Source organism: Scyliorhinus torazame, chromosome 2 (genome assembly GCF_047496885.1).
Source record: "Scyliorhinus torazame isolate Kashiwa2021f chromosome 2, sScyTor2.1, whole genome shotgun sequence".
Classification (NCBI taxonomy): Eukaryota; Metazoa; Chordata; class Chondrichthyes; order Carcharhiniformes; family Scyliorhinidae; genus Scyliorhinus; species Scyliorhinus torazame.
The window spans coordinates 26,470,623-26,497,474 of NC_092708.1; the positions used below are offsets into that span (position 1 = coordinate 26,470,623).

The 26,852-nt window shown below is 47.4% G+C and overlaps 1 protein-coding gene across 4 annotated transcripts in view; it reads left to right on the forward strand.

Annotated features, from left to right (window-relative positions):
- arhgef49 (Rho guanine nucleotide exchange factor 49) overlaps nucleotides 1–26,433 on the forward strand; it is a 379,760-nt gene extending 353,327 nt beyond the window's left edge. For all 4 annotated transcript variants that reach the window (XM_072469693.1, XM_072469719.1, XM_072469710.1 and 1 more), the window contains 2 exons: nucleotides 23,084–23,229; nucleotides 25,209–26,433. In XM_072469693.1, the coding sequence (XP_072325794.1) occupies nucleotides 23,084–23,229; nucleotides 25,209–26,025 (963 nt within the window). In that variant the 3' untranslated portion in view covers nucleotides 26,026–26,433. The remainder of the gene's footprint in view (nucleotides 1–23,083; nucleotides 23,230–25,208) is intronic.
- The last annotated feature ends 419 nt before the right edge of the window (nucleotides 26,434–26,852 follow it).

Below are 26,852 nucleotides of genomic sequence, written 5' to 3' on the forward strand. Positions count from 1 at the left end.
TACCGGTCCTGGGAAAGTTTGATGGGGACAGTGTAGAGGGAGCTTTACTCTGTATCTAACCCTGTGCTGTACCTGTCCTGGGAGTGTTTGATGGGGACAGTGTAGAAGAAGCTTTACTCTGTATCTAACCGTGTTCTGTACCGGTCCTGGGAGTGTTTGATGGGGACAGTTAGAGGGAGCTTTACTCTGTATCTCACCCCGTGCTGTACCTGTCCTGGGAGTGTTTGATGAGGACAGTTAGAGGGAGCTTTACTCTGTATCTAACCCCATGCTGTACCGGTCCTGGGAGTGTTTGATGGGGACAGTTAGAGGGAGCTTTACTCTGTATCTCACCCCGTGCTGTACCTGTCCTGGGAGTGTTTGATGGGGACAGTGTAGAAGGAGCTTTACTCTGTCTAAACCGTGTGCTGTACCGGTCCTGGGAATGTTTGATGGGCACAGTGTAGAGGGAGCACTACACTGTATCGAACCCCGTCCTGTACCTGTCCAGGGAGTGTCTGATGGGGACAGTTAGAGGGAGCTTTACTCTGTATCTAACCCCATGCGGTACCTGTCCTGGGAGTGTTTAATGGGGACAGTGTTGAGGGAGCTTTACTCTGTATCTAACCCCGTGCTGTACCGGTCCTGGGAGTGTTTGATGGGGACAGTGCAGAGGGAGCTTTACTCTGTATCTAACCCCGTGCTGAATCCTCTCCTGGGAGTGTTTGATGAGGACAGTGTAGAGGGAACTTTACCCTGTATCTAAACCCGTGCCATACCTGACCGAGGAGTGTTCGATTGGGACAATGTAGAGGGAGCTTTACTCTGTATCTAACCAAGGTGCTGTACCTGTCCTGGGAGTGTTTGATGGGGACAGTGTAGAGGAGCTTTATTCTGTATCTAACCCCATGCTGTACCTGTCCTGGGAGTGTTTAATGGGGACAGTGTTGAGGGAGCTTTACCCTGTATCTAACCCCATGCTGTACCTGTCCTGGGAGTGTTTGATGGGGACAGTGTAGAGGGAGCTTTACTCTGTATCTAACCCCGTGCTGTACCTGTCCTGGTTGTGTTTGATGGGGACAGTGTAGAGGGAGCTTTACTCTGTATCTAACCCCGTGCTGTTCCTGTCCTGGGAGTGTTTGATGGGGACAGTGTAGAGGGAGCTTTACTCTGTGTCTAACCCCGTGCTGTCCCTGTCCTGGGAGTGTTTGATGGGGACAGTGTAGAGGGAGCTTTACTCTGTATCTAACCGTGTTCTGTACCGGTCCTGGGAGTGTTTGATGGGGACAGTTAGAGGGAGCTTTACTCTGTATCTCACCCCGTGCTGTACCTGTCCTGGGAGTGTTGGATGGGGACAGTGTAGAAGGAGCTTTACTCTGTATAAACCGTGTGCTGTACCGGTCCTGGGAATGTTTGATGGGCACAGTGTAGAGGGAGCACTACACTGTATCGAACCCCGTCCTGTACCTGTCCAGGGAGTGTCTGATGGGGACAGTTAGAGGGAGCTTTACTCTGTATCTAACCCCATGCGGTACCTGTCCTGGGAGTGTTTAATGGGGACAGTGTTGAGGGAGCTTTACTCTGTATCTAACCCCGTGCTGTACCGGTCCTGGGAGTGTTGGATGGGGACAGTGTAGAGGGAGCTTTACTCTGTATCTAAACCCGTGCTGTACCTGTCCTGGTTGTGTTTGATGGGGACAGTGTAGAGGGAGCTTTACTCTGTATCTAACCCCGTGCTGTTCCTGTCCTGGGAGTGTTTGATGGGGACAGTGTAGAGGGAGCTTTACTCTGTGTCTAACCCCGTGCTGTCCCTGTCCTGGGAGTGTTTGATGGGGACAGTGTAGAGGGAGCTTTACTCTGTATCTAACCCCGTGCTGTACCTGTCCTGGGAGTGTTTGATGGGGACAGTGTAGAGGGAGCTTTACTCTGTATCTAACCCCGTGCTGTACCTGTCCTGGGAGTGTTTGATGGGGACAGTGTTGAGGGAGCTTTACTCTGTATCTATCGCCGTGCTGTACCTGTCCTGGGAGTGTTTGATGAGGACAGTGTAGAGGGAGCTTTACTCTGTATCTAACCCCGTGCTGTACCTGTCCTGGGAGTGTTTGATGGGGACAGTGTAGAAGGAGCTTTACTCTGTATCTAACCCCATGCTGTACCTGTCCTGGGAGTGTTTGATGGGGACAGTGTAGAGGGAGCTTTACTCTGTATCTAACCCCGTGCTGTACCTGTCCTGGGAGTGTTTGATGGGGACAGTGTAGAAGGAGCTTTACTCTGTATCTAACCCCGTGCTGTACCGGTCCTGGGAAAGTTTGATGGGGACGGTGTAGAGGGAGCTTTACTCTGTATCTAACCCTGTGCTGTACCTGTCCTGGGAGTGTTTGATGGGGACAGTGTAGAAGAAGCTTTACTCTGTATCTAACCGTGTTCTGTACCGGTCCTGGGAGTGTTTGATGGGGACAGTTAGAGGGAGCTTTACGCTGTATCTCACCCCGTGCTGTACCTGTCCTGGGAGTGTTTCATGAGGACAGTTAGAGAGAGCTTTACTCTGTATCTAACCCCATGCTGTACCGGTCCTGGGAGTGTTTGATGGGGACAGTTAGAGGGAGCTTTACTCTGTATCTCACCCCGTGCTGTACCTGTCCTGGGAGTGTTTGATGGGGACAGTGTAGAAGGAGCTTTACTCTGTCTAAACCGTGTGCTGTACCGGTCCTGGGAATGTTTGATGGGCACAGTGTAGAGGGAGCACTACACTGTATCGAACCCCGTCCTGTACCTGTCCAGGGAGTGTTTGATGGGGACAGTTAGAGGGAGCTTTACTCTGTATCTAACCCCATGCGGTACCTGTCCTCGGAGTGTTTAATGGGGACAGTGTTGAGAGAGCTTTACTCTGTATCTAACCCCGTGCTGTACCGGTCCTGGGAGTGTTTGATGGGGACAGTGCAGAGGGAGCTTTACTCTGTATCTAACCCCGTGCTGAATCCTCTCCTGGGAGTGTTTGATGAGGACAGTGTAGAGGGAACTTTACCCTGTATCTAAACCCGTGCCATACCTGACCGAGGAGTGTTCGATTGGGACAATGTAGAGGGAGCTTTACTCTGTATCTAACCAAGGTGCTGTACCTGTCCTAGGTGTGTTTGATGGGGACGTTGTAGAGGGAGCTTTACTCTGTATCAAACCCCATGCTGTACCTGTCCTTGGAGTGTTTGATGGGGACAGTTAGAGGCAGCTTTACTCTGTATATGTCCCCCGGCTGTACCTGTCCTGGTTGTGTTTGATGGGGACAGTGTAGAGGGAGCTTTACTCTGTATCTAACCCCGTGCTGTACCTGTCCTGGTTGTGTTTGATGGGGACAGTGTAGAGGGAGCTTTACTCTGTATCTAACCCCGTGCTGTTCCTGTCCTGGGAGTGTTTGATGGGGACAGTGTAGAGGGAGCTTTACTCTGTGTCTAACCCCGTGCTGTCCCTGTCCTGGGAGTGTTTGATGGGGACAGTGTAAAGGGAGCTTTACTCTGTATCTAACCCCGTGCTGTACCTGTCCTGGGAGTGTTTGATGGGGACAGTGTAGAGGGAGCTTTACTCTGTATCTAACCCCGTGCTGTACCTGTCCTGGGAGTGTTTGATGGGGACAGTGTAGAGGGAGCTTTACTCTGTATCTAAACCCGTGCTGTACCTGTCCTGGTTGTGTTTGATGGGGACAGTGTAGAGGGAGCTTTACTCTGTATCTAACCCCGTGCTGTTCCTGTCCTGGGAGTGTTTGATGGGGACAGTGTAGAGGGAGCTTTACTCTGTGTCTAACCCCGTGCTGTCCCTGTCCTGGGAGTGTTTGATGGGGACAGTGTAGAGGGAGCTTTACTCTGTATCTAACCCCGTGCTGTACCTGTCCTGGGAGTGTTTGATGGGGACAGTGTAGAGGGAGCTTTACTCTGTATCTAACCCCGTGCTGTACCTGTCCTGGGAGTGTTTGATGGGGACAGTGTTGAGGGAGCTTTACTCTGTATCTATCGCCGTGCTGTACCTGTCCTGGGAGTGTTTGATGAGGACAGTGTAGAGGGAGCTTTACTCTGTATCTAACCCCGTGCTGTACCTGTCCTGGGAGTGTTTGATGGGGACAGTGTAGAAGGAGCTTTACTCTGTATCTAACCCCATGCTGTACCTGTCCTGGGAGTGTTTGATGGGGACAGTGTAGAGGGAGCTTTACTCTGTATCTAACCCCGTGCTGTACCTGTCCTGGGAGTGTTTGATGGGGACAGTGTAGAAGGAGCTTTACTCTGTATCTAACCCCGTGCTGTACCGGTCCTGGGAAAGTTTGATGGGGACAGTGTAGAGGGAGCTTTACTCTGTATCTAACCCTGTGCTGTACCTGTCCTGGGAGTGTTTGATGGGGACAGTGTAGAAGAAGCTTTACTCTGTATCTAACCGTGTTCTGTACCGGTCCTGGGAGTGTTTGATGGGGACAGTTAGAGGGAGCTTTACTCTGTATCTCACCCCGTGCTGTACCTGTCCTGGGAGTGTTTGATGAGGACAGTTAGAGGGAGCTTTACTCTGTATCTAACCCCATGCTGTACCGGTCCTGGGAGTGTTTGATGGGGACAGTGTAGAAGGAGCTTTACTCTGTCTAAACCGTGTGCTGTACCGGTCCTGGGAATGTTTGATGGGCACAGTGTAGAGGGAGCACTACACTGTATCGAACCCCGTCCTGTACCTGTCCAGGGAGTGTTTGATGGGGACAGTGTTGAGGGAGCTTTACTCTGTATCTAACCCCGTGCTGTACCTGTCCTGGGTGTGTTTGATGGGGACGTTGTAGAGGGAGCTTTACTCTGTATCTAATCCCATGCTGTACCTGTCCTTGGAGTGTTTGATGGGGACAGTTAGAGGCAGCTTTACTCTGTATATGTCCCCCTGCTGTACCTGTCCTGGGAGTGTTTGATGGTGACAGTGTAGAGGGAGCTTTACTCTGTATCTAACCCCGTGCTGTTCCTGTCCTGGGAGTGTTTGATGGGGACAGTGTAGAAGGAGCTTTACTCTGTATCTAACCCCGTGCTGTACCTGTCCTGAGAGTGTTTGATGAGGACAGTGTAGAGGGAGCTTTACTCTGTATCTAACCCCGTGCTGTACCTGTCCTGGGAGTGTTTGATGGGGACTGTGTAGAAGGAGCTTTACTCTGTATCTCACCCGTGCTGTACCGGTCCTGGGAAAGTTTGATGGGGACAGTGTAGAGGGAGCTTTACTCTGTATCTAACCCCATGCTGTATCTGTCCTGGGAGTGTTTGATGGGGACAGTTAGAGGCAACTTTACTCTGTATATGTCCCCCTGCTGTACCTGTCCTGGGAGTGTTTGATGGGGACAGTGTAGAGGGAGCTTTACTCTGTATCTAACCCCATGCTGTACCTGTCCTGGGAGTGTTTGATGGGGACAGTGTAGAGGAGCTTTACTCTGTATCTGACCCCATGCTGTACCTGTCCTGGGAGTGTTTGATGGGGACAGTGTAGAGGGAACTTTACCCTGTATCTAAACCCGTGCAGATACAGATTTGACGTCGCAGGAGGGGGCCAGTGTTCAGGTAGGTGGTTTGAAGTGTGTCTACTTCAATGCCAGGAGTATACGAAATAAGGTAGGTGAACTGGCAGCATGGGTTGATACCTGGGACTTCGATGTTGTGGCCATTTCGGAGACATGGATAGAGCAGGGACAGGAATGGATGTTGCAGGTTCCGGGGTTTAGGTGTTTTAGTAAGCTCAGAGAAGGAGGCAAAAGAGGGGGAGGTATGGCGCTGCTAGTCAAGAGCAGTATTACGGTGGCGGAGAGGATGCTAGATGGGGACTCATCTTCCGAGGTAGTATGGGCTGAGGTTAGAAACATGAAAGGAGAGGTCACACTGTTGGGAGTCTTCTATAGGCCTCCAAATAGTTCTAGGGATGTAGAGGAAAGGATGGCGAGGATGATCCTGGATAAGAGCGAAAGTAACAGGGTAGTTATTATGGGAGACTTTAACTTTCCAAATATTGACTGGAAAAGATATAGTTCGAGTACATTAGATGGGTCATTTTTTGTACAGTGTGTGCAGGAGGGTTTCCTGACACAGTTTGTTGACAGGCCAACAAGAGGCGAGGCCACATTGGATTTGGTTTTGGGTAATGAACCAGGCCAGGTGTTGGATTTGGAGGTAGGTTAGCACTTTGAGGACAGTGACCACAATTCGGTGACGTTTACGTTAAGGATGGAAAGGGATAAGTATACACCGCAGGGCAAGAGTTATAGCTGGGGGAAGGGAAATTATGATGCCATTAGACGTGACTTGGGGGGGATAACGTGGAGAAGTAGGCTGCAAGTGTTGGACACACTGGATAAGTTGAGCTTGTTCAAGGATCAGCTACTGCGTGTTCTTGATAAGTATGTACCGGTCAGGCAGGGAGGAAGGTGCCAAGCGAGGGAACCGTGGTTTACCAAAGAAGTGGAATCTCTTGTTAAGAGGAAGAAGGAGGCCTATGTGAAGATGAGGTGTGAAGTTTCAGTTGGGGCGATGGATAGTTACAAGGTAGCGAGGAAGGATCTAAAGAGAGAGCTAAGACGAGCAAGGAGGGGACATGAGAAGTATTTGGCAGGAAGGATCAAGGAAAACCCAAAAGCTTTCTATAGGTATGTCAGGAATAAGCGAATGACTAGGGAAAGAGTAGGACCAGTCAAGGACAGGGATGGGAAGTTGTGTGTAGAGTCTGAAGAGATAGGCGAGATACTAAATGAATATTTTTTGTCAGTATTCACTCAGGAAAAAGATAATGTTGTGGAGGAGAATGCTGAGCTCCAGGTAAATAGATTAGATGGCATTGAGGGAAGAGGTGTTGGCAATTCTGGACAGGCTGAAAATAGATAAGTCCCCGGGACCTGATGGGATTTATCCTAGGATTCTCTGGGAGGCCAGGGAAGAGATTGCTGGACCATTGGCTTTGATTTTTATGTCATCATTGGCTACAGGAATAGTGCCAGAGGACTGGAGGATAGCAAATGTGGTCCCTTTGTTCAAAAAGGGGAGCATAGACAACCCCGGCAACTATAGACCGGTGAGCCTCACGTCTGTAGTGGGTAAAGTCTTGGAGGGGATTATAAGAGACAAGATTTATAATCATCTAGATAGGAATAATATGATCAGGGATAGTCAGCATGGCTTTGTGAAGGGTAGGTCATGCCTCACGAACCTTATCGAGTTCTTTGAGAAGGTGACTGAACAGGTAGACGAGGGTAGAGCAGTTGATGTGGTGTATATGGATTTCAGCAAAGCGTTTGATAAGGTTCCCCACGGTAGGCTATTGCAGAAAATACGGAGGCTGGGGATTGAGGGTGATTTAGAGATGTGGATCAGAAATTGGCTAGCTGAAAGAAGACAGAGGGTGGTGGTTGATGGGAAATGTTCAGAATGGAGTTCTGTCACAAGTGGAGTACCACAAGGATCTGTTCTGGGGCCGTTGCTGTTTGTCATTTTTATCAATGACCTAGAGGAAGGCGCAGAAGGGTGGGTGAGTAAATTTGCAGACGATACTAAAGTCGGTGGTGTTGTCGATAGTGTGGAAGGAAGTAGCAGGTTACAGAGGGATATAGATAAGCTGCAGTGCTGGGCTGAGAGGTGGCAAATGGAGTTTAATGTAGAGAAGTGTGAGGTGATTCACTTTGGAAGGAATAACAGGAATGTGGAATATTTGGCTAATGGAAAAGTTCTTGAAAGTGTGGATGAGCAGAGGGATCTAGGTGTCCATGTACATAGATCCCTGAAAGTTGCCACCCAGGTTGATAGGGTGGTGAAGAAGGCCTATGGAGTGTTGGCCTTTATTGGTAGAGGGATTGAGTTCCGGAGTCAGGAGGTCATGTTGCAGCTGTACAGAACTCTGGTACGGCCGCATTTGGAGTATTGCGTACAGTTCTGGTCACCGCATTATAGGAAGGACGTGGAGGCTTTGGAACGGGTGCTGAGGAGATTTACCAGGATGTTGCCTGGTATGGAGGGAAAATCTTATCAGGAAAGGCTGATGGACTTGAGGTTGTTTTCGTTAGAGAGAAGAAGGTTAAGAGGAGACTTAATAGAGGCATACAAAATGATCAGAGGGTTAGATAGGGTGGACAGTGAGAGCCTTCTCCCGCGGATGGAAATGGCTAGCACGAGGGGACATAGCCTTAAACTGAGGGGTAATAGATATAGGACAGAGGTCAGAGGTAGGTTCTTTACGCAAAGAGTAGTGAGGCCGTGGAATGCCCTACCTGCTACAGTAGTGAACTCGCCAACATTGAGGGCATTTAAAAGTTTATTGGATAAACATATGGATGATAATGGTATAGTGTAGGTTAGATGGCTTTTGTTTCGGTGCAACATCGTGGGCCGAAGGGCCTGTACTGCGCTGTATTGTTCTATGTTCTATGTTCTATGTTTGATGGGGACAGTGTAGAAGGAGCTTTACTCTGTATCTAACCGTGTTCTGTACCGGTCCTGGGAGTGTTTGATGGGGACAGTTAGAGGGAGCTTTACTCTGTATCTCACCCCGTGCTGTACCTGTCCTGGGAGTGTTGGATGGGGACAGTGTAGAAGGAGCTTTACTCTGTATAAACCGTGTGCTGTACCGGTCCTGGGAATGTTTGATGGGCACAGTGTAGAGGGAGCACTACACTGTATCGAACCCCGTCCTGTACCTGTCCAGGGAGTGTCTGATGGGGACAGTTAGAGGGAGCTTTACTCTGTATCTAACCCCATGCGGTACCTGTCCTGGGAGTGTTTAATGGGGACAGTGTTGAGGGAGCTTTACTCTGTATCTAACCCCGTGCTGTACCGGTCCTGGGAGTGTTTGATGGGGACAGTGCAGAGGGAGCTTTACTCTGTATCTAACCCCGTGCTGAATCCTCTCCTGGGAGTGTTTGATGAGGACAGTGTAGAGGGAACTTTACCCTGTATCTAAACCCGTGCCATACCTGACCGAGGAGTGTTCGATTGGGACAATGTAGAGGGAGCTTTACTCTGTATCTAACCAAGGTGCTGTACCTGTCCTAGGTGTGTTTGATGGGGACGTTGTAGAGGGAGCTTTACTCTGTATCAAACCCCATGCTGTACCTGTCCTTGGAGTGTTTGATGGGGACAGTTAGAGGCAGCTTTACTCTGTACATGTCCCCCGGCTGTACCTGTCCTGGTTGTGTTTGATGGGGACAGTGTAGAGGGAGCTTTACTCTGTATCTAACCCCGTGCTGTACCTGTCCTGGTTGTGTTTGATGGGGACAGTGTAGAGGGAGCTTTACTCTGTATCTAACCCCGTGCTGTTCCTGTCCTGGGAGTGTTTGATGGGGACAGTGTAGAGGGAGCTTTACTCTGTGTCTAACCCCGTGCTGTCCCTGTCCTGGGAGTGTTTGATGGGGACAGTGTAGAGGGAGCTTTACTCTGTATCTAACCCCGTGCTGTACCTGTCCTGGGAGTGTTTGATGGGGACAGTGTAGAGGGAGCTTTACTCTGTATCTAACCCCGTGCTGTACCGGTCCTGGGAAAGTTTGATGGGGACAGTGTAGATGGAGCTTTACTCTGTATCTAACCCCGTGCTGTACCTGTCCTGGGAGTGATTGATGGGGACAGTGTAGAGGGAGCTTTACTCTGTATCTAACCCCATGCTGTACCTGTCCTGGGAGTGTTTGATGGGGACAGTGTAGAGGGAGCTTTACTCTGTATCTAACCCCGTGCTTTACCTGTCTTGGGAGTGTTTGATGGGGACAGTGTAGAGGGAGCTTTACTCTGTATCTAACCCCATGCTGTACCTGTCCTGGGAGTGTTTGATGGGGACAGTGTAGAGGGAGCTTTACTCTGTATCTAACCCCGTGCTTTACCTGTCTTGGGAGTGTTTGATTGGAACGGTGTAGAGGGAGCTTTACTCAGTGTCTAACCCCGTGCTGTACCTGCCCTGGGAGTGTTTGATAGGGACAGTGTTGAGGGAGCTTTACTCTGTATCTAACCCCGTGCTGTAGCTGTCCTGGGAGTGTTTGATGAGGACAGTGTAGAGGGAGCTTTACTCTGTATCTAACCCCGTGCTGTACCTGTCCTGGGAGTGTTTGATGGGGACAGTGTAGAAGGAGCTTTACTCTGTATCTAACCGTGTTCTGTACCGGTCCTGGGAGTGTTTGATGGGGACAGTTAGAGGGAGCTTTACTCCATATCTCACACCGTGCTGTACCTGTCCTGGGAGTGTTGGATGGGGACAGTTAGAGGGAGCTTTACTCTGTATCTAACCCCATGCTGTACCGGTCCTGGGAGTGTTTGATGGGGACAGTTAGAGGGAGCTTTACTCTGTATCTAACCCCATGCTGTACCTGTCCTGGGAGTGTTTTATGGGGAGAGTGTAGAGGGCGCTGTACCCTCTATCTTACCCTGTGTTGTACCTGTCCTGGCAATGTTTGATAAGGAATGTGTAGAGGGAGCATTACTCTGTATCTAACCCCGTGCTGTACCTGTCCTGAGAGTGTTTGATGGGGACAGTGCAGAATGAGCTTTACTCTGTATCTAACCGTGTTCTGTACCGGTCCTGGGAGTGTTTGATGGGGACAGTTAGAGGGAGCTTTACTCTGTATCTCACCCCGTGCTGTACCTGTCCTGGGAGTGTTGGATGGGGACAGTTAGAGGGAGCTTTACTCTGTATCTAACCCCATGCTGTACCGGTCCTGGGAGTGTTTGATGGGGACAGTTAGAGGGAGCTTTACTCTGTATCTAACCCCATGCTGTACCTGTCCTGGGAGTGTTTTATGGGGAGAGTGCAGAGGGCGCTTTACCCTCTATCTTACCCCGTGTTGTACCTGTCCTGGCAATGTTTGATAGGGAATGTGTAGAGGGAGCTTTACTCTGTATCTAACCCCGTGCTGTACCTGTCCTGGGTGTGTTTGATGGGGACGTTGTAGAGGAAGCTTTACTCTGTATGTAACCCCATGCTGTACCTGTCCTGGAAGTGTTTGAAGGGGACAGTTAGAGGCAGCTTTGCTCTGTATATATCCCCCTGCTGTACCTGTCCTGGGAGTGTTTGATGGGGACAGTGTAGAGGGAGCTTTACTCTGTATCTAACCCCGTGCTGTACCTGTCCTGGGAGTGTTTGATGGGGACAGTGTAGAGGAGCTTTATTCTGTATCTAACCCCATGCTGTACCTGTCCTGGGAGTGTTTAATGGGGACAGTGTTGAGGGAGCTTTACCCTGTATCTAATCCCATGCTGTACCTGTCCTGGGAGTGTTTGATGGGGACAGTGTACAGGGAGCTATACTCTGTCTCTAACCCCATGCTGTACCTGTCCTGGGAGTGTTTTATGGGGAGAGTGTGGAGGGCGCTTTACACTCTATCTAACCCCGTGCTGTACCTGTCCTGGGAGTGTTTGATGGGGACAGTGTAGAGGCAGCTTTACTCTGTATCTAACCCCGTGCTGTACCTGTCCGGGTAGTGTTTATTGGGAACAGTGTAGAGGGAGCTTCACTCTGTATCTCACCCCGTGCTGTACCTGTCCTGGGAGTGTTGATGGGGACAGTGTAGAGGGAGCTTTACTCTGTATCTAACCCCGTGCTGTACCTGTCATGGGAGTGTTTGATGGGGACAGTGTAGAAGGAGCTTTACTCTGTATCTAACCCCGTGCTGTACCGGTCCTGGGAAAGTTTGATGGGGACAGTGTAGAGGGAGCTTTACTCTGTATCTAACCCCGTGCTGTACCTGTCCTGAGAGTGTTTGATGGGGACAGTGTAGAAGGAGCTTTACTCTGTATCTAACCGTGTTCTGTACCGGTCCTGGGAGTGTTTGATGGGGACAGTTAGAGGGAGCTTTACTCCATATCTCACACCGTGCTGTACCTGTCCTGGGAGTGTTGGATGGGGACAGTTAGAGGGAGCTTTACTCTGTATCTAACCCCATGCTGTACCGGTCCTGGGAGTGTTTGATGGGGACAGTTAGAGGGAGCTTTACTCTGTATCTAACCCCATGCTGTCCCTGTCCTGGGAGTGTTTTATGGGGAGAGTGTAGAGGGCGCTGTACCCTCTATCTTACCCTGTGTTGTACCTGTCCTGGCAATGTTTGATAGGGAATGTGTAGAGGGAGCATTACTCTGTATCTAACCCCGTGCTGTACCTGTCCTGAGAGTGTTTGATGGGGACAGTGTAGAATGAGCTTTACTCTGTATCTAACCGTGTTCTGTACCGGTCCTGGGAGTGTTTGATGGGGACAGTTAGAGGGAGCTTTACTCTGTATCTCACCCCGTGCTGTACCTGTCCTGGGAGTGTTGGATGGGGACAGTTAGAGGGAGCTTTACTCTGTATCTAACCCCATGCTGTACCGGTCCTGGGAGTGTTTGATGGGGAGAGTGTAGAGGGCGCTTTACCCTCTATCTTACCCCGTGTTGTACCTGTCCTGGCAATGTTTGATAGGGAATGTGTAGAGGGAGCTTTACTCTGTATCTAACCCCGTGCTGTACCTGTCCTGGGTGTGTTTGATGGGGACGTTGTAGAGGAAGCTTTACTCTGTATGTAACCCCATGCTGTACCTGTCCTGGAAGTGTTTGAAGGGGACAGTTAGAGGCAGCTTTGCTCTGTATATATCCCCCTGCTGTACCTGTCCTGGGAGTGTTTGATGGGGACAGGGTAGAGGGAGCTTTACTCTGTATCTAACCCAGTGCTGTACCTGTCCTGGGAGTGTTTGATGGGGACAGTGTTGAATGAGTTTTACCCTGTATCTAACCCCGTGCTGTACCTGTCCTGGGAGTGTTTGATGGGGACAGTGTACAGGGAGCTTTACTCTGTCTCTAACCCCATGCTGTACCTGTCCTGGGAGTGTTTTATGGGGAGAGTGTGGAGGGCGCTTTACACTCTATCTAACCCCGTGTTGTACCTGTCCTGGGAGTGCTTGATAGGGAATGTGTAGAGGGAGCTTTGCTCTGTATCTAACCCAGTGCTGTACCTGTCCTGGGTGTCTTTGATGGGGACAGTGTAGAGGCAGCTTTACTCTGTATCTAACCCCGTGCTGTACCTGTCCGGGTAGTGTTTATTGGGAACAGTGTAGAGGGAGCTTCACTCTGTATCTCACCCCGTGCTGTACCTGTCCTGGGAGTGTTTGATGGGGACGGTGTAGAGGGAGCTTTACTCTGTATCTAACCCCGTGCTGTACCTGTCCTGGGAGTGTTCGATTGGGACAGTGTAGAGGGAGATTTACTTTGTATCTAACCCCGAGCTGTACCTGTCCTGGGAGTGTTTGATGGGGACAGTGTAGAGGGAGCTTTACTCTGTATCTAACCCCGAGCTGTACCTGTCCTGGGAGTGTTTGATGTGGACAGTGTAGAGGGAGCTTTACTCTGTATCTATCCTGTGCTGTACCTGTCCTGGGAGTGTTTGATGGGGACAGTGTAGAGAGAGCTGTTATGGGCGGGGCGTTTTCAGAACCCCAAAATGTATCATTGAGTTCAACCAACCTCTCCCTTTAATGGATTTGTTGCTTTTCCGAGCACTTTTCCCTAGGTGTGGCATTACATTTCTGGGCACGTGGGTTTTTAAACACAAAACACTGTTTATTCCATGAATTCAACTTATCATCTTAAATATACATTGGATCTCTTAACACCCCTTACTTCAAAGATAACTCAGAAAATATTGCAACAGTAAATAACTCCTTAAAATGTGCCTTCAAACTTCCAAGAGACTTAACACCTTTAAACAGTATCACATCAGGTTAAAGGATATATATTTTTTCTGTAGAATGGCAGAGATGTATTAGCTTGGGTGACTTCAGCTCCAGCACCTTGCTTTCTTTATGCAGCTCTCTGGAAACCCACAGACACACCCACGCTGCTTTCTCAAACTTGGCTTTCTCCCTTCTAAGCAGATCACAGCAAACCAGAAGTTCTCAAGCTGCTTTCTCAAACTGGCTTTCTACTTTTAAACTGCTCTCAGCAAAACCAGCCAGGCTTTTTTAAACTGCAAAACCCAACTGCCAAATGGCTGAACTGAGCTGAGCTCCACCCACTCTCTGACATCACTGTTTTCTTAAAGGTACATTGCTTACACATCCATTTCTTAAAGGCACTCTTGCACGATACCTCCCCCCCAAGAAAAGAAAACCCATCAACTTCAAGATGGTTTCATTTTTCACATTTGCACCATCCATTAAGAAATGTACACAGTAAATATACATTTTCATTTAAAGAAAACAACACACGTAAACAGGTATAATAATATATTCCATTTTTCTTTGTTCTTCTTCCTCCAACCAAAATCCTTCTCGATTGACAGTCTCTTTGAACAAAGTCTCTGCATGATCCATCCATTCCTCTACTCCCCAGCATTTCTCTTTAGAATCAGATACTTTATTTCAATCTGACCACAGAGTCCCTTGCAATTCTCCATAGAGGAGCATTGGTGATCACAGCTTTCAGGCAGTCAAATGTCTGTTGAAAGTCCGCTGTCCATTGACATTTTTGACGTTTCTTTAGCAAGTCCATCAGTGGAGTAATCACGCCACAAAACTTTTGCACAAAGGTTCGATCAAATTAATTCATGCTAGGAGATCGCATTATTTCCCTTTGTCTTGAGGATAACGGAAACTCCGCAAGGAAAGTGATGCTGGCTTCTCCAAATTCACTTTCGGCTAGGTTCATCACCAAACCCGCCTCCTGAAGTCGATCGAAGAACTCCATACGATGTTTTAAAGGTTCTTTCCCTGTCTGGAAGTTGGAAATAAAAGCAGATTTATCTTTCTCCATGCAATCCTTCAATGGTGGGACAGGATAAGAGTCTGTTCTTGTAACTGCATTCACCTTTCTGTAGTCCACACACAACTGTTGGGTACCTTCTGGTTTAGGTACCATCACTATGGGTGAGCTCCATTGGCTGCAACCCACTTCAATTATGCCATTCTTCAGCATACTCTCAATCTCTCTGTTAACCTGTGCCAATTTTAAAGGATTAAGCCTATATGGATGTTGTTTGATAGGAACAGCATTTCCCACATCTACATCATGTATAGCCATTTCAGTACTTCCCAATTTATCTCTACAAACCTGCCCCTATGATATCAATAACTCTTTCAGGTCAGTTCGTTTTTCCTCTGGAAGGTAACTTAACAATTCATCCCAATTTTTAAGAACATCCTCATCTGGATTTGGTTCGTCACTTTGAGTTAGAATCATTAATACCTCCTTTTTTTCTCCTTCCCTTTCAAAGTACCTTTTAAGCATATTCACATGACACACTTCTATCTGGTGTTTTTACCACATAATTCACCTCACTTAATTTCCTTTCAATCTGAAAGGGTCCACATAACCTAGCTTTTAAAGGCTCCCCTACCACTGGTAACAACACTAAAATGTTATCCCCACTGGCAAAACTACGAACTTTGGATTTCTTGTCCGCTACCCGTTTCATCACATTTTGTGCAACTTTCAAATGTTGTCCAGCCAATTCACCTGCTCTATTTAATCATTCCCTAAAATTTGACACGTAATCCAATAGTGTAATTTCCGATTTCTCACCCACCAATTTTTCCTTAATCAATTTATGTGGTTCTCTTACCTCATGACCAAAAATTAGTTCAAAAGGATTAAATATGGTAGACTCATTAGGCGCATCCCTAATTGCAAACAATACAAATGGGATTCCTTTATCACAATCCTCGGGATAATCTTGACAATATGCCCTCAACATTGTCTTTAATGTCTGATGCCACCTTTCTAACGCTCCCTGCTATTCTGGATGGTACGCAGTTGATTTAAATTGTTTTATTCCTAAGTTATCCATAACGTCTTTGAATAACTTTGAAGTAAAATTCGTTACTTGATCCGATTGAATTTCTGTGGGTAGTCCATATCTAGTAAAGAATTTAAGTAACTCCTCCACAATCCTTTTAGCTGTAATATTACGTACTGGAATGGCCTCTGGAAACCTAGTAGACATATCCGTTATAGTCAAAAGATATTGATTCCCACTTTTTGTTTTAGGAAGCAGTCCGACACAATCGATTAGGACCCTTGTAAAAGGTTCCTCAAATGCTGGAATGGGTTTTCCCTATCACTTGACATGTGTGACATGATTGACAAAATTGTAGTCTAGGCCAATAAAAATGTTTCTGGATTTTAGCTTGAGTTTTCCTTATTCCCAAATGACCTCCCACTGGTACCTCATGTGCAATTTGCAACACCTCCTTTCTCTTCCCTACCGGCAATACTACTTGATGAACTTCTGCCCACTTGTCATCCGCCTGCATATGTACAAGTCTCCATTTTCTCATCAAGACATCATTTTTACAGTAATAACACTCTGGTATACTCTCAGATTCCTCGTCCGTAAATGCTTTCTGATATATCCGTCTTATTTCTACATCTTTCTGTTGTAACTCTGCCAATTTTCCTGAACTAAAAATATCCGCCTCATCCTCCACCTGTTCTTGTTCTTTTTCAACCATTTGATCAAAATTCATTTCTGATAATTGCACTTCAACTTCATCTTCACTCTTTGATTTCTCCTCTTGTCTTAACCTGTGACTTTGCGACCTTGTTACTACACAATCCGGAAAAATCCCAGGATATTCGTCCTTCAACACTTCAGTTGATTGATTTTCCACTGGCTTATCAGCCACAGTAGGCATCACTCCCACCTGCGATCCAGCTATATCATTACCCAAGGTAGACTTATTCCTGGACAAGATAGTTTATCTATTACTCCTACTACCACTTCACCACTCTTCACTGGACTTTCCAACCTTACCTTATATAATGGAATGCTACTCCTCTCACCCTGAATTCCACATATGACCACCTTTTCTGGCAACATTCTTGCCAAACTACATAATTCCTCATCTCTTACCATTAAAGATTGACTAGCCCTGTATCTCTTAAAATTGTGACTTCTTTACCTGCTCCTCCTGATACCCATGAGTAAACTTTACCCACACAAGTAATTTATTTAAAGACATCTGGCACCTTCTTAACAATTACTTCTTGAACAGGTTGTACAATCGTTTGCTCCTCCTTCGCTTCCCTTGGGCTTTCCTTTACCACTCTAACAAACCCCACTGTCTTATCCTGTTTTACCACATCAGCCTTCCCAGTGCTTTTCTTCAACCACCAACACTGTGACTTTACATGGCCTAGTTTATTACAGTGAAAACATCTGAAACTTTTCATTTCTTTTCCACCCTCCTGGATTTCTTTTTTAATCTGAGGTACACTCTCTTTATTGTCTCCCATCAGATCACCTTTACCTTTACCACTTGAGGATTTCTCATGTCCTCATATCCCTCACCGGCTGAAACTGATGTTGGAAACCAATCTTTGATTTATGAACTAATTCATAATTATCTGCCATTTCCGCTGCTAATCTCGCAGTTTTAACCCTCTGTTCTTCCACATGAGTTCTCACTACATCAGGAATTGAATTTTTAAACTCCTCCAAAAGTATAATTTCTCTGAGAGCTTCATACATTTGGTCTATTTTCAAAGCCCTTATCCACCGATCAAATTTACTCTGAGCCTTTCAAACTCCATGTATGTTTGACCAAATTCTTTCCTTAAATTTCTAAACCTTTGTCTGTAAGCTTCAGGCACTAGCTCATATGCATTTAAGATGGATTTCTTCACCTCCTCATACATTCCAGATACCTCCTCCGGTAGTGATGCTAACACTTCACTAGCCCTACCTACCAGCTTTGTTTGAATCAGTAACACCCACATGTCCTGTGGCCATTTCATTTGTTTAGCTACCTTCTCAAATGAAATGAAAAAGGCTTCCACTTCCTTCTCGTCAAACCTTGGCAATGCTTGGACATATTTAAATAGATTCTCACCACTTCTTCGACTATGACGCTCTTTCTCACTTTCCTCATCCATCTCCTCCAACTGTACGTGTCCCTTTACATCTGCCAATTTTAACTGATTGTCATGTTTCATGGCCATTTTCTGAAGTTCAAACTCCCTCTCTTTATCTTTTTCCCTGATCTGTATCTCCCTTTCTTTTTCTTTTTGTTCTGCTAGGGCTATTCTTTCTTTTTTCCTTTCTCCTCTCTCCTTTACTTTTTCCTCTCTTGCTCTTTCTCTTTCCTCTCTCTCGCTCTCGTATGCCAGTCGCTTTAATTGTTTCTCATGTTCCATTTGTTGAATTTGCAACTGAATTTTTGCCATTTCCAATGAGTCAAATTCTATCTCAGGCAACTTCAAATGCTTAAACACCGCCATAATTACCTCATCTTTTTGCATTTTATCAGGTAATGTTAACTGCAATGTTCTTGCCAAATCTAACAGTCTGCGTTTTGTTTCTGTCCGTAAGGTACTACGTGTGACATTCCCCACCCCCAAAAACTTCTGAGCCTCTGAAAGAGCCATTGTTCACAACACTCTCCCCACTTAAACTAAAATACCACATCACAACACTCTCCCCACTTAAACTAAAATACCACACCAGAAAAGCAACAATCCTTCGCTGTCTTTAAGTTCACAAAAGCCAATCCAATAGATAGACTTTTACCCGGGACGAGCCCCCAATTGTTATGGGCAAGGCGTTTTCAGAACCCCAAAATGTATCATGGAGTTCAACCAATCTCTCCTTTTGTTGCTTTTCCGAGCACGTGGCTTTTTCCCTAGGTGTGGGATTACAATTCTGGACACGTGGGTTTTTAAACACAAAACACTGTTTATTCCATGAATTCAACTTATCATCTCAAATATACATTGGATCTCTTAACACCCCTTACTTCAAAGATAACTCAGAAAATATTGCAACAGTAAATAACTCCTTAAAATGTTCCTTCAAACTTCCAAGAGACTTAATACCTTTAAACAGTATCACATCAGGTTAAAGGATATATATTTTTTCTGTAGAATGGCAGAGATGTATTAGCTTGGGTGACTTCAGCTCCAGCACCTTGCTTTCTTTATGCAGCTCTCTGGAAACCCACAGACACACCCACGCTGCTTTCTCAAACTTGGCTTTCTCCCTTCTAAGCAGATCACAGCAAACCAGAAGTTCTCAAGCTGCTGTCTCAAACTGGCTTTCTACTTTTAAACTGCTCTCAGCAAAACCAGCCAGGCTTTTTTAAACTGCAAAACCCAACTGCAAAATGGCTGAACTGAGCTGAGCTCCACCCACTCTCTGACATCACTGTTTTCTTAAAGGTACATTTCTTACACATCCATTTCTTAAAGGCACCCTTGCATGACAGAGCTTTATTCTGTATCTAACCCCGTGCTGTACCGGTCCTGGGAGTGTTTGATGGGGACAGTGTAGTGGGAGCATTACTATGTATCGAAGCCCATGCTGTACCTGTCCTGGGAGTGTTTGATGGGGACAGCGTACACGCAGCTTTACTCTGTATCTAACCCCGTGCTGTACCGGTCCTGGGAGTGTTCGATGGGGACAGTGTAGAGGGAGCTTTACTCTGTATCTAACCCCGTGCTGTACCTGTCCGGGGAGTGTTTGATGGGGACAGTGTAGAGGGAGCTTTCCTCTGTATCTAACCCCATGCTGTACCTGTCCTGGGAGTGTTTGATGGGGACAGTGTAGAGGGAGCTTTACTCTGTATATAACCCCATGCTGCACCTCTCCTCGGAGTGTTTGATGAGGGCAGTGTGGAGAGAGCTTTACTCTGTATCTAACCCGGTGCAGTACCTGTCCTGGGAGTGTTTGATGAGGGCAGTGTAGAGGGAACTTTACTCTGTATCTAACCCCGTGCTGTACCTGTCCTGGGAGTGTTTAATGGGGACAGTGTAGAGGGAGCTTTAATCTGTGTCTAACCCCGTGCTGTACCTGTCCTAGGAGTGTTTGATTGGGACAGTGTTGAGGGAGCTTTACTCTCTATCTAACCCCTTTCTGCACCTGTCCTGTTTGATGGAGACAGTTTAGAGGGAGCTTTACTCTGTATCTAACCCCGTGCTGTACCGGTCCTGGGAGTGTTCGATGGGGACAGTGTAGAGGGAGCATTACTATGTATCAAAGACCGTGCTGTACCTGTCCTGGGAGTGTTTGATGGGGACAGCGTACACGCAGCTTTACTCTGTATCTAACCCCGTGCTGTACCGGTCCTGGGAGTGTTCGATGGGGACAGTGTAGTGGGAGCATTACTATGTATCAAAGACCGTGCTGTACCTGTCCTGGGAGTGTTTGATGGGGACAGCGTACACGCAGCTTTACTCTGTAACTAACCCCGTGCTGTACCTGTCCTGGGAGTGTTTGATGGGGATAGTGTAGAGGGAGCTTTACTCTGTATCTAACCCCATGCTGTACCTGTCCTGGGAATGTTTGATGGGGACAGTGTAGAGGGAGCTTTACTCTGTATCTAACCCCGTGCTGTACCTCATAGAATTTACATCATAGAATTCACAATGCAGAAGGAGGCCAGTTGGCCCATCGCGTCTGCACCCGCTCTTCACCTCCACCCTATCCCCATAACCCAGTAACCCCACCGAACACCTAGGGCAATTCTGGACACTAAGGGCAATTTATCATGGCCAATCCACCTAACATGCACATCTTTGGACTGTGGGAGGAAACCAGAGCACCCGGAGGAAACCCACGCACACACAGGGAGAATGTGCAGACTCCGCACAGACAGTGACCCAAGCCGGAATCGAAACTGGGACCCTTGTGCTGTGAAGTAGTTTTTCCTACTAGTGGAAATATCCTCTCCACATCCACTTGATCCAGGCCTTGCAGTATCCTGTAAGTTTCAATAAGATCCCCCCCTCATTCTTCTAAACTCCAATGAGTACAGACCCAGAGTCCTCAACCTTTCCTCATACGACAAGCTTTTCATTCCAGGGATAATTCTTTTGAACCTCCTCTGGACCCTTTCCAAGGCCAGCACATCTTTCCTTAGATACGAGGCCCAAAACTGCTCGCAATACTCCCAAATGGGGTCTGACCAGAGCCTTATATAGCCCCAGATGTACATCCCTGCTCTTGTATTCTAACCCTCTCGACATGAATGCTAACATTGCATTTGCCTTCCTAACTGCTGACTGAACCTGCACATTAACCATAAGAGAATCATGAACAAGGACTCCTAAGTCCCTTTGTGCTTCTGATTTCCTCATACTTTTCCATTTTGAAAATAGTCTGTGCCTCTATTCTTCCTACCAAAGTACATAACCTCACACTTTCCCACATTGTATTGCATCTGCCACTTCTTTGCCCACTCTCATAGCCTGTCTAAGGCCTTCTGCAGCCCTTTGCTTCCTCAATACTACCTGTCCCTCTGCATATGGGTCCTTTTCAGAGTGGCAGGCAGTGACTAGTGGGGTACTGCAGGGTTCAGTGCTGGGACCCCAGCTGGTCACACCATACATTTTTTTTTTTTAAATATGTTTTATTGAAATTTTTTTCCCAAACAACAATTTTTCCCCTCTTACAAAGGTTCACACCATACATTAATAATTTGAACAAAGCAATTGCATGCAGTATCTCCAAATTTGCAGACGACACTAAGGTGAGTAGCAGTGTGTGCTGTAAGGAGGATGCAAAGTGGTTGCAGAGTGATTTGGACAGGCTGGCTGAGTGGGCAAATACTTGGCAAATGCAATATAATGTGGGTAAATGTGAGGTTATCCACTTTGGTGGCAAAAACAGGAAGGCAGATTATTATCTGAATGTTGTAAGTGTTGTAAGACTTCTAACTGTGCTCACCCCAGTCCAACGCCGGCATCTCCACATCATATCTGAATGGTGGCAGTTTAGGAAAAGGGGAAGTGTAACGAGGCCTGGGTGTGATGATGGAACAGTCGCTGAAGGTTGGCATGTAGGTACAGCAGGCGGTGAGGAAAGCTAATGGCATACTGGCCTTCATAGAGAGGATTTGAGTATAGGAGTAGGGATGTCTTGCTGCAGTTATACAGGGCCTTGGTGAGGCCACACCTTGAGTATTGCGTGCAGTTTTGGTCTCCGAGTTTGAGGAAGGACATTCTTGCGATTGAGGGTGTCCAGCGAAGGTTCACCAGACTAATTCTCGGGATGGCACGACTGACATATGAAGAAAGACTGGATCGACTGGGCTTGTACTCACTGGAGTTTAGAAGAATGAAATGGGATCTCATAGAAACATATAAAATCCTGATGGGACTGGACAGGTTAGATGCGGGAACAATGTTCCCGATGTTGGGGACGTCCAAAAGTAGGGGTCACAGCCTAAGAATAAGGGGTCAGCCATTCAGGACCGAGATAACAAAGAACTTCTTCTCTCAGAGCTGTGAGCTTGTGGAATTCCCTCCCACAGAAAGCTGGTGGGGCTGGGTCGCTGGATATATTCGAGAGGGAGCTGAACGTGGCTCTTGCGGCTAAAGGGACCAAGGGGTATGGAGAGAAAGCGGGAATGGGATACTGAATTTGCATGATCAGCCGTGATCATATTGAATGGCGGTGCAGGTTGGAAGGGTCGATTGGCCTACCCCTGCACCTATTTTCTATGGTTAAGGAGTGGTCAGGAATGGTAACATTGAAATGTGGTCAGGAATCAATTTTTTAAAAATCCAACCCTCAAAGTACACACTCTATAATCATAATAATTTCAGACCTGTCCTCCCTGTCTCACCTCGCTGCGTTCTGATAGTCGAGTCATATTCAAATTGCCATTGTTTCTTTTGTTAATTTTCTTGAACCTGTCCCCACTGGTCTTGATCCTGTCACCAATGGGCACAGTCTCCTCTATAAAGGGGCCTAAACCTTGCTCTTCCTGCTGTTGGTTTTTAGGCCAGGTGGATGGGGGAGTGTGATATTGAAGGAAGAAGATTCCCTCTGGCTTTCCGCCCACCCTGACCTCACAGTGATTTTACGCGGAGGTCGGCAAGGCCTTGAACAAGCCCTCGCCCCAGTTGAGGTCCTTAAGTGTCCAATTCTTGGCCGCATATAAGATAATTTCTTGCCCAGGCTCAATTTTTAGGCTGGCTGGAGGTTTTACCCAGTGTGTAGGAAGCCTGAAAATGAATGGGCTTAGTGCTCGGGTGGGGTGATTTCATCAGAAGCCCCCTTCTGACTTTGGTTAAAAATGCCCCTGCAAATCGCCTTAGAACATTTGACTATATTAAAGGCACTGTATAAACACAAGTTGCCATTGTTGTTGTCTTCTAATCTTCCGTTCTTTTTAATGTGCTGTCAGGATGATGAGGACTTTCTAACAGTGTGCATTGGCGAGATGTTCCTCGAGTTTGTCAACATGCTGCCCGCCTTTCAGACTTACTGCATCCACCAGTCTACCTCCATCAACATGCTCAACACGCTGGAGAAAGAGAAGGAACTCCTCAGGTAGAAATCCCACCCCACTTCACACCGCTTTGTAGAACCCGGTTATAACTAAACCGAAACATCCAAAACACTGGATGACAGGTCCGAGCCATCAGCTCCTTGAGTCTGTTCCACCATTCAGTGCGCCAGGTTCTTCAACTCTACTGACCTCCCTTTGTTCTGATTTACTCAATACTCTTACCTAACAAGGGTTTATCAAACTCAGTCTTAAAATTTAAAATTTCAATTCAAAGTGCAAATGTTTGGTGAGGACTCATTTACAAGGATATGGGCAGGAAACTGGGATCTGGGATGCAATTGGCAGCTCCTTCAAACAGGCCAAATGGTTTCTCCTTGATTACTTGTGGGAGCAAGTTCCACATTCCGCCACTCTCTGGGTAAAGAGGTTTTGTCTGAAGTTCTCATTCGATTTAATCAAATCGGAGAATCCAGTCCCATGAGTTTTGGGGTCCTCTTGTACGGCAGGTCGCCTTATACACCTTATGGTACCTTCTTTAAGTCCGTTCCACCATCCAATGAGATCATGGGTTGACCTGCAACCTAACTCCATAATACCTGCCTTGGCCCCGAATACCCCTCAATACCCAGAAAAACCCTTAATATCTCCAAATACCCCTTAATACCCTGAATGCCCCCAAATACCCCTTAATACCCTGAATACCCCCTTAATACCCCAAATACCCCTAAATAGCCAGAAAAACCCTTAATACCATCAAATATCCCTTAATACCCTGAATACCCCTGAATGCCCCTTAGTAACACCAATTACTCCTTAATACCCCGAATACCCCTTCATACCCCGAATACACCGTAATACCCTGAATACCTCTTAATATCTCTGAATACTCCTGAATCCCTGAACATCCCTTAATAGCACAGTGGTTAGCACTGTTGCTTCACAGCGCCAGGGACCCCGGTTCGATTACCGGCTTGGTTTATTGTCTGTGCGGAGTCTGCGCCTTCTACCTGTATCTGCGTGGGTTTCCTCCGGGTGCTCCGGTTTCCTCCCACAAGTCCCGAAAGACGTGCTTGTTAGGTGAATTGGACATTCTGAATTCTCCCTCTGTGTGGCCAGACAGGCGCAGGAGTGTGGCGACTAGAGTATTTTCACAGTAAATTCGTTGCAGTGTTAATGTACGCCTACTTGTGACAATAAAGATTATTATTATATTATTTTAAAATAAATTTAGAGTACCCAATTCATTTTTTCCAATTAAGGGACAATTTAGCGTGGCCAATCCACCTACCCTGCGCATTGTTGGGTTGTGGGGGTGAGACCCACGCAGACACGGGTAGAATGTGTAAACTCCACACGGACAGTGACCCAGAGTCGGATCGAACCTAGAACCTCGGCGTGTGAGGCAGCAGTGCTAACCACTGCACCGCCGTGCCACCCAAGATCATTATTATTATAATACCCCCTAATACTCCTTAATACCCTAAATACCCCTGGTTAACAAAAATCAACCGATCTCTGATTTGAAGTTAACAATTGATTTTGCACCAATTACCATTTAGGGAAGAGAATTCCAAACATCCCCATCTTTAGTGTGAAAAACTCTTTCCTAATTGCACTCCTGAAGGGTTTGGCTCTCATTTTATCTCCTTGGGGCTGGTTTAGCACAGCGGGCTAAATAGCTGGCTTTTAAAGCAGACCAAGGCAAGCCAGCAGTGTGGGTTCAATTCCCGTTCCAGCCTCCCCGAACAGGTGTCAGAATGTGGCGACTAGGGGCTTTCCACAGTAACAAAGGCTACTTGTGACAATAAGCGATTTTCATTTCATAACTCCACAATTAAATAAGACCACTGTGCAAAGTTTAACGCGTGAGTTGCGTTCCGGTACAATTTGTTTGTGAACTTGTCCCAGCTTTATCCTCTCTCTTTCAGCTATTACCGCTTGTACTAGTCAGTGAGTTGATTATACTAGCCAGTGCTGTTTTTGCTCTGGGTTAACCAAATGTTCTCCTGCTTGCTTCCAGGATCTTCCTGGATGTGTCCCAGAATGACAACACCGCGCTCCGCCGTATGAATCTGCGGTCCTTCCTCATGGCTCCACTGCAACGAGTCACAAAATACCCCCTTCTCCTCTGCCGGATCAGCAACTCCACACCAGAGTACCACCCAGACCACTGCCGCCTGAGGGAGGCGAAGAGCAGGGTGGAGTCCCACCTGGAGCACATCAATATGAAGACTAAGCAAGAGGGCGCCCCGCCCTGGTCGCTCCGCTCCTTCCGCCGCGACAGCAGGCGCAACCGGGAGGTCGTCAACATCGAGATGCGGGAAATCGCCATCAAGGCGGTGGGCTGGCCTCGGGAGGACACCCGCTTCCCCATGGAGGGGGCGCTGCAGTCCTCGCAGCCCAGCGACGGCCAGTGGGCCAAGAAAGGGAGCAGGTCGCTCAAATTCCAGACCCTCCACGTGCTCCTGATGGTCAACGTGGGGCGGGAGGCCGAACCTGGCCAAGAAGGGATGGCGGGCGAGCACGGTTGGGAACTGCCACCGGTGCGGGACGCTGCATTAGTGCTGATCCGGGACAAGAGTGGTGGCAAGTTCGCCTTGTTCCGACGCCCCATCCACCTCAGCAACTGCGTGGTCTCCTCGGACCCGGACTGCGACGATACGTTTGAGCTGTTGGACATTCGCAAGGAGGCGTTCGTCTTCCGGGACACTGACAAGCACCGGACCTGCCACTGGTTCAGGCTGATCAAGCGCTATTCGCGGGACCTAGGCTCATGGCGGAAGAGGCGCAATGCACTTCCCAATATCATGATCAACGCAACTTACAGCAGGCCTTGAATCCAGTGCGAAATTGTGTCCATCTCACCACCCCCAAATAAAGCCACATTACAGGGAGGAGTTACTGAAAGGGGTGGGAGTGTTGGGAGGAATGAGGTTGCAAAGGCACAGATGCTCATTCTCCTGATCAAGGTTGCCAATGTTCAGAATTCCCTGGAGTCTCCAGAAATTGAAACTTAATCTCACCGCTACTTTGGAGGGGGAAGGAGCAAAATTAATGGGCCAAAATTAACAGTTACATGGGCAGTTACATGAAGGAAAGGTGTATGGGTTTGTGAAGGGCAAGTGGTGTTCAACTAACTTGCTGGAGTTGTTTAACGTGGTAACAGGAGAGGGTTGATGAGGGCAATGCTGTTGATGTGGTGTACATGGACTTCCAAAAGGCACTTAATAAAATGCCGCATGAAAGACTCGTGAGCAAAATCAGAGCACATGATACGAAAAGGACAGCTGCAACTTGGGCGAGCCATGCAAACATCCGGTGACCTGGATGGTACCGGGAATTCCTGCCGAAGGGGGAGGCAGTAAAACGCTACCCATGCATGCGAAATTGGCTAGGTGACGGGAATGAGAGAGTAGAATAGTGGTTAACATGTTTCTCGGACCAGAGGAATGTTCCGAAAAGAGTTCCCCATGGGTCGATGTTCGGACACCCGCTCCTCCTGAAATCTATTAATGAGCAAGACTTTTGTGCAGGGCACAGCTTCAAAAATCTGCAGACAATACAAAACTTGGTTAGCACTGTGAATTGTGAGGACAGCGTAGAACTTCAAAAGAACACAGACAGGTTGATGGGGTGGGCGGAGAGGTGGCAGTTGAGGTTTGAT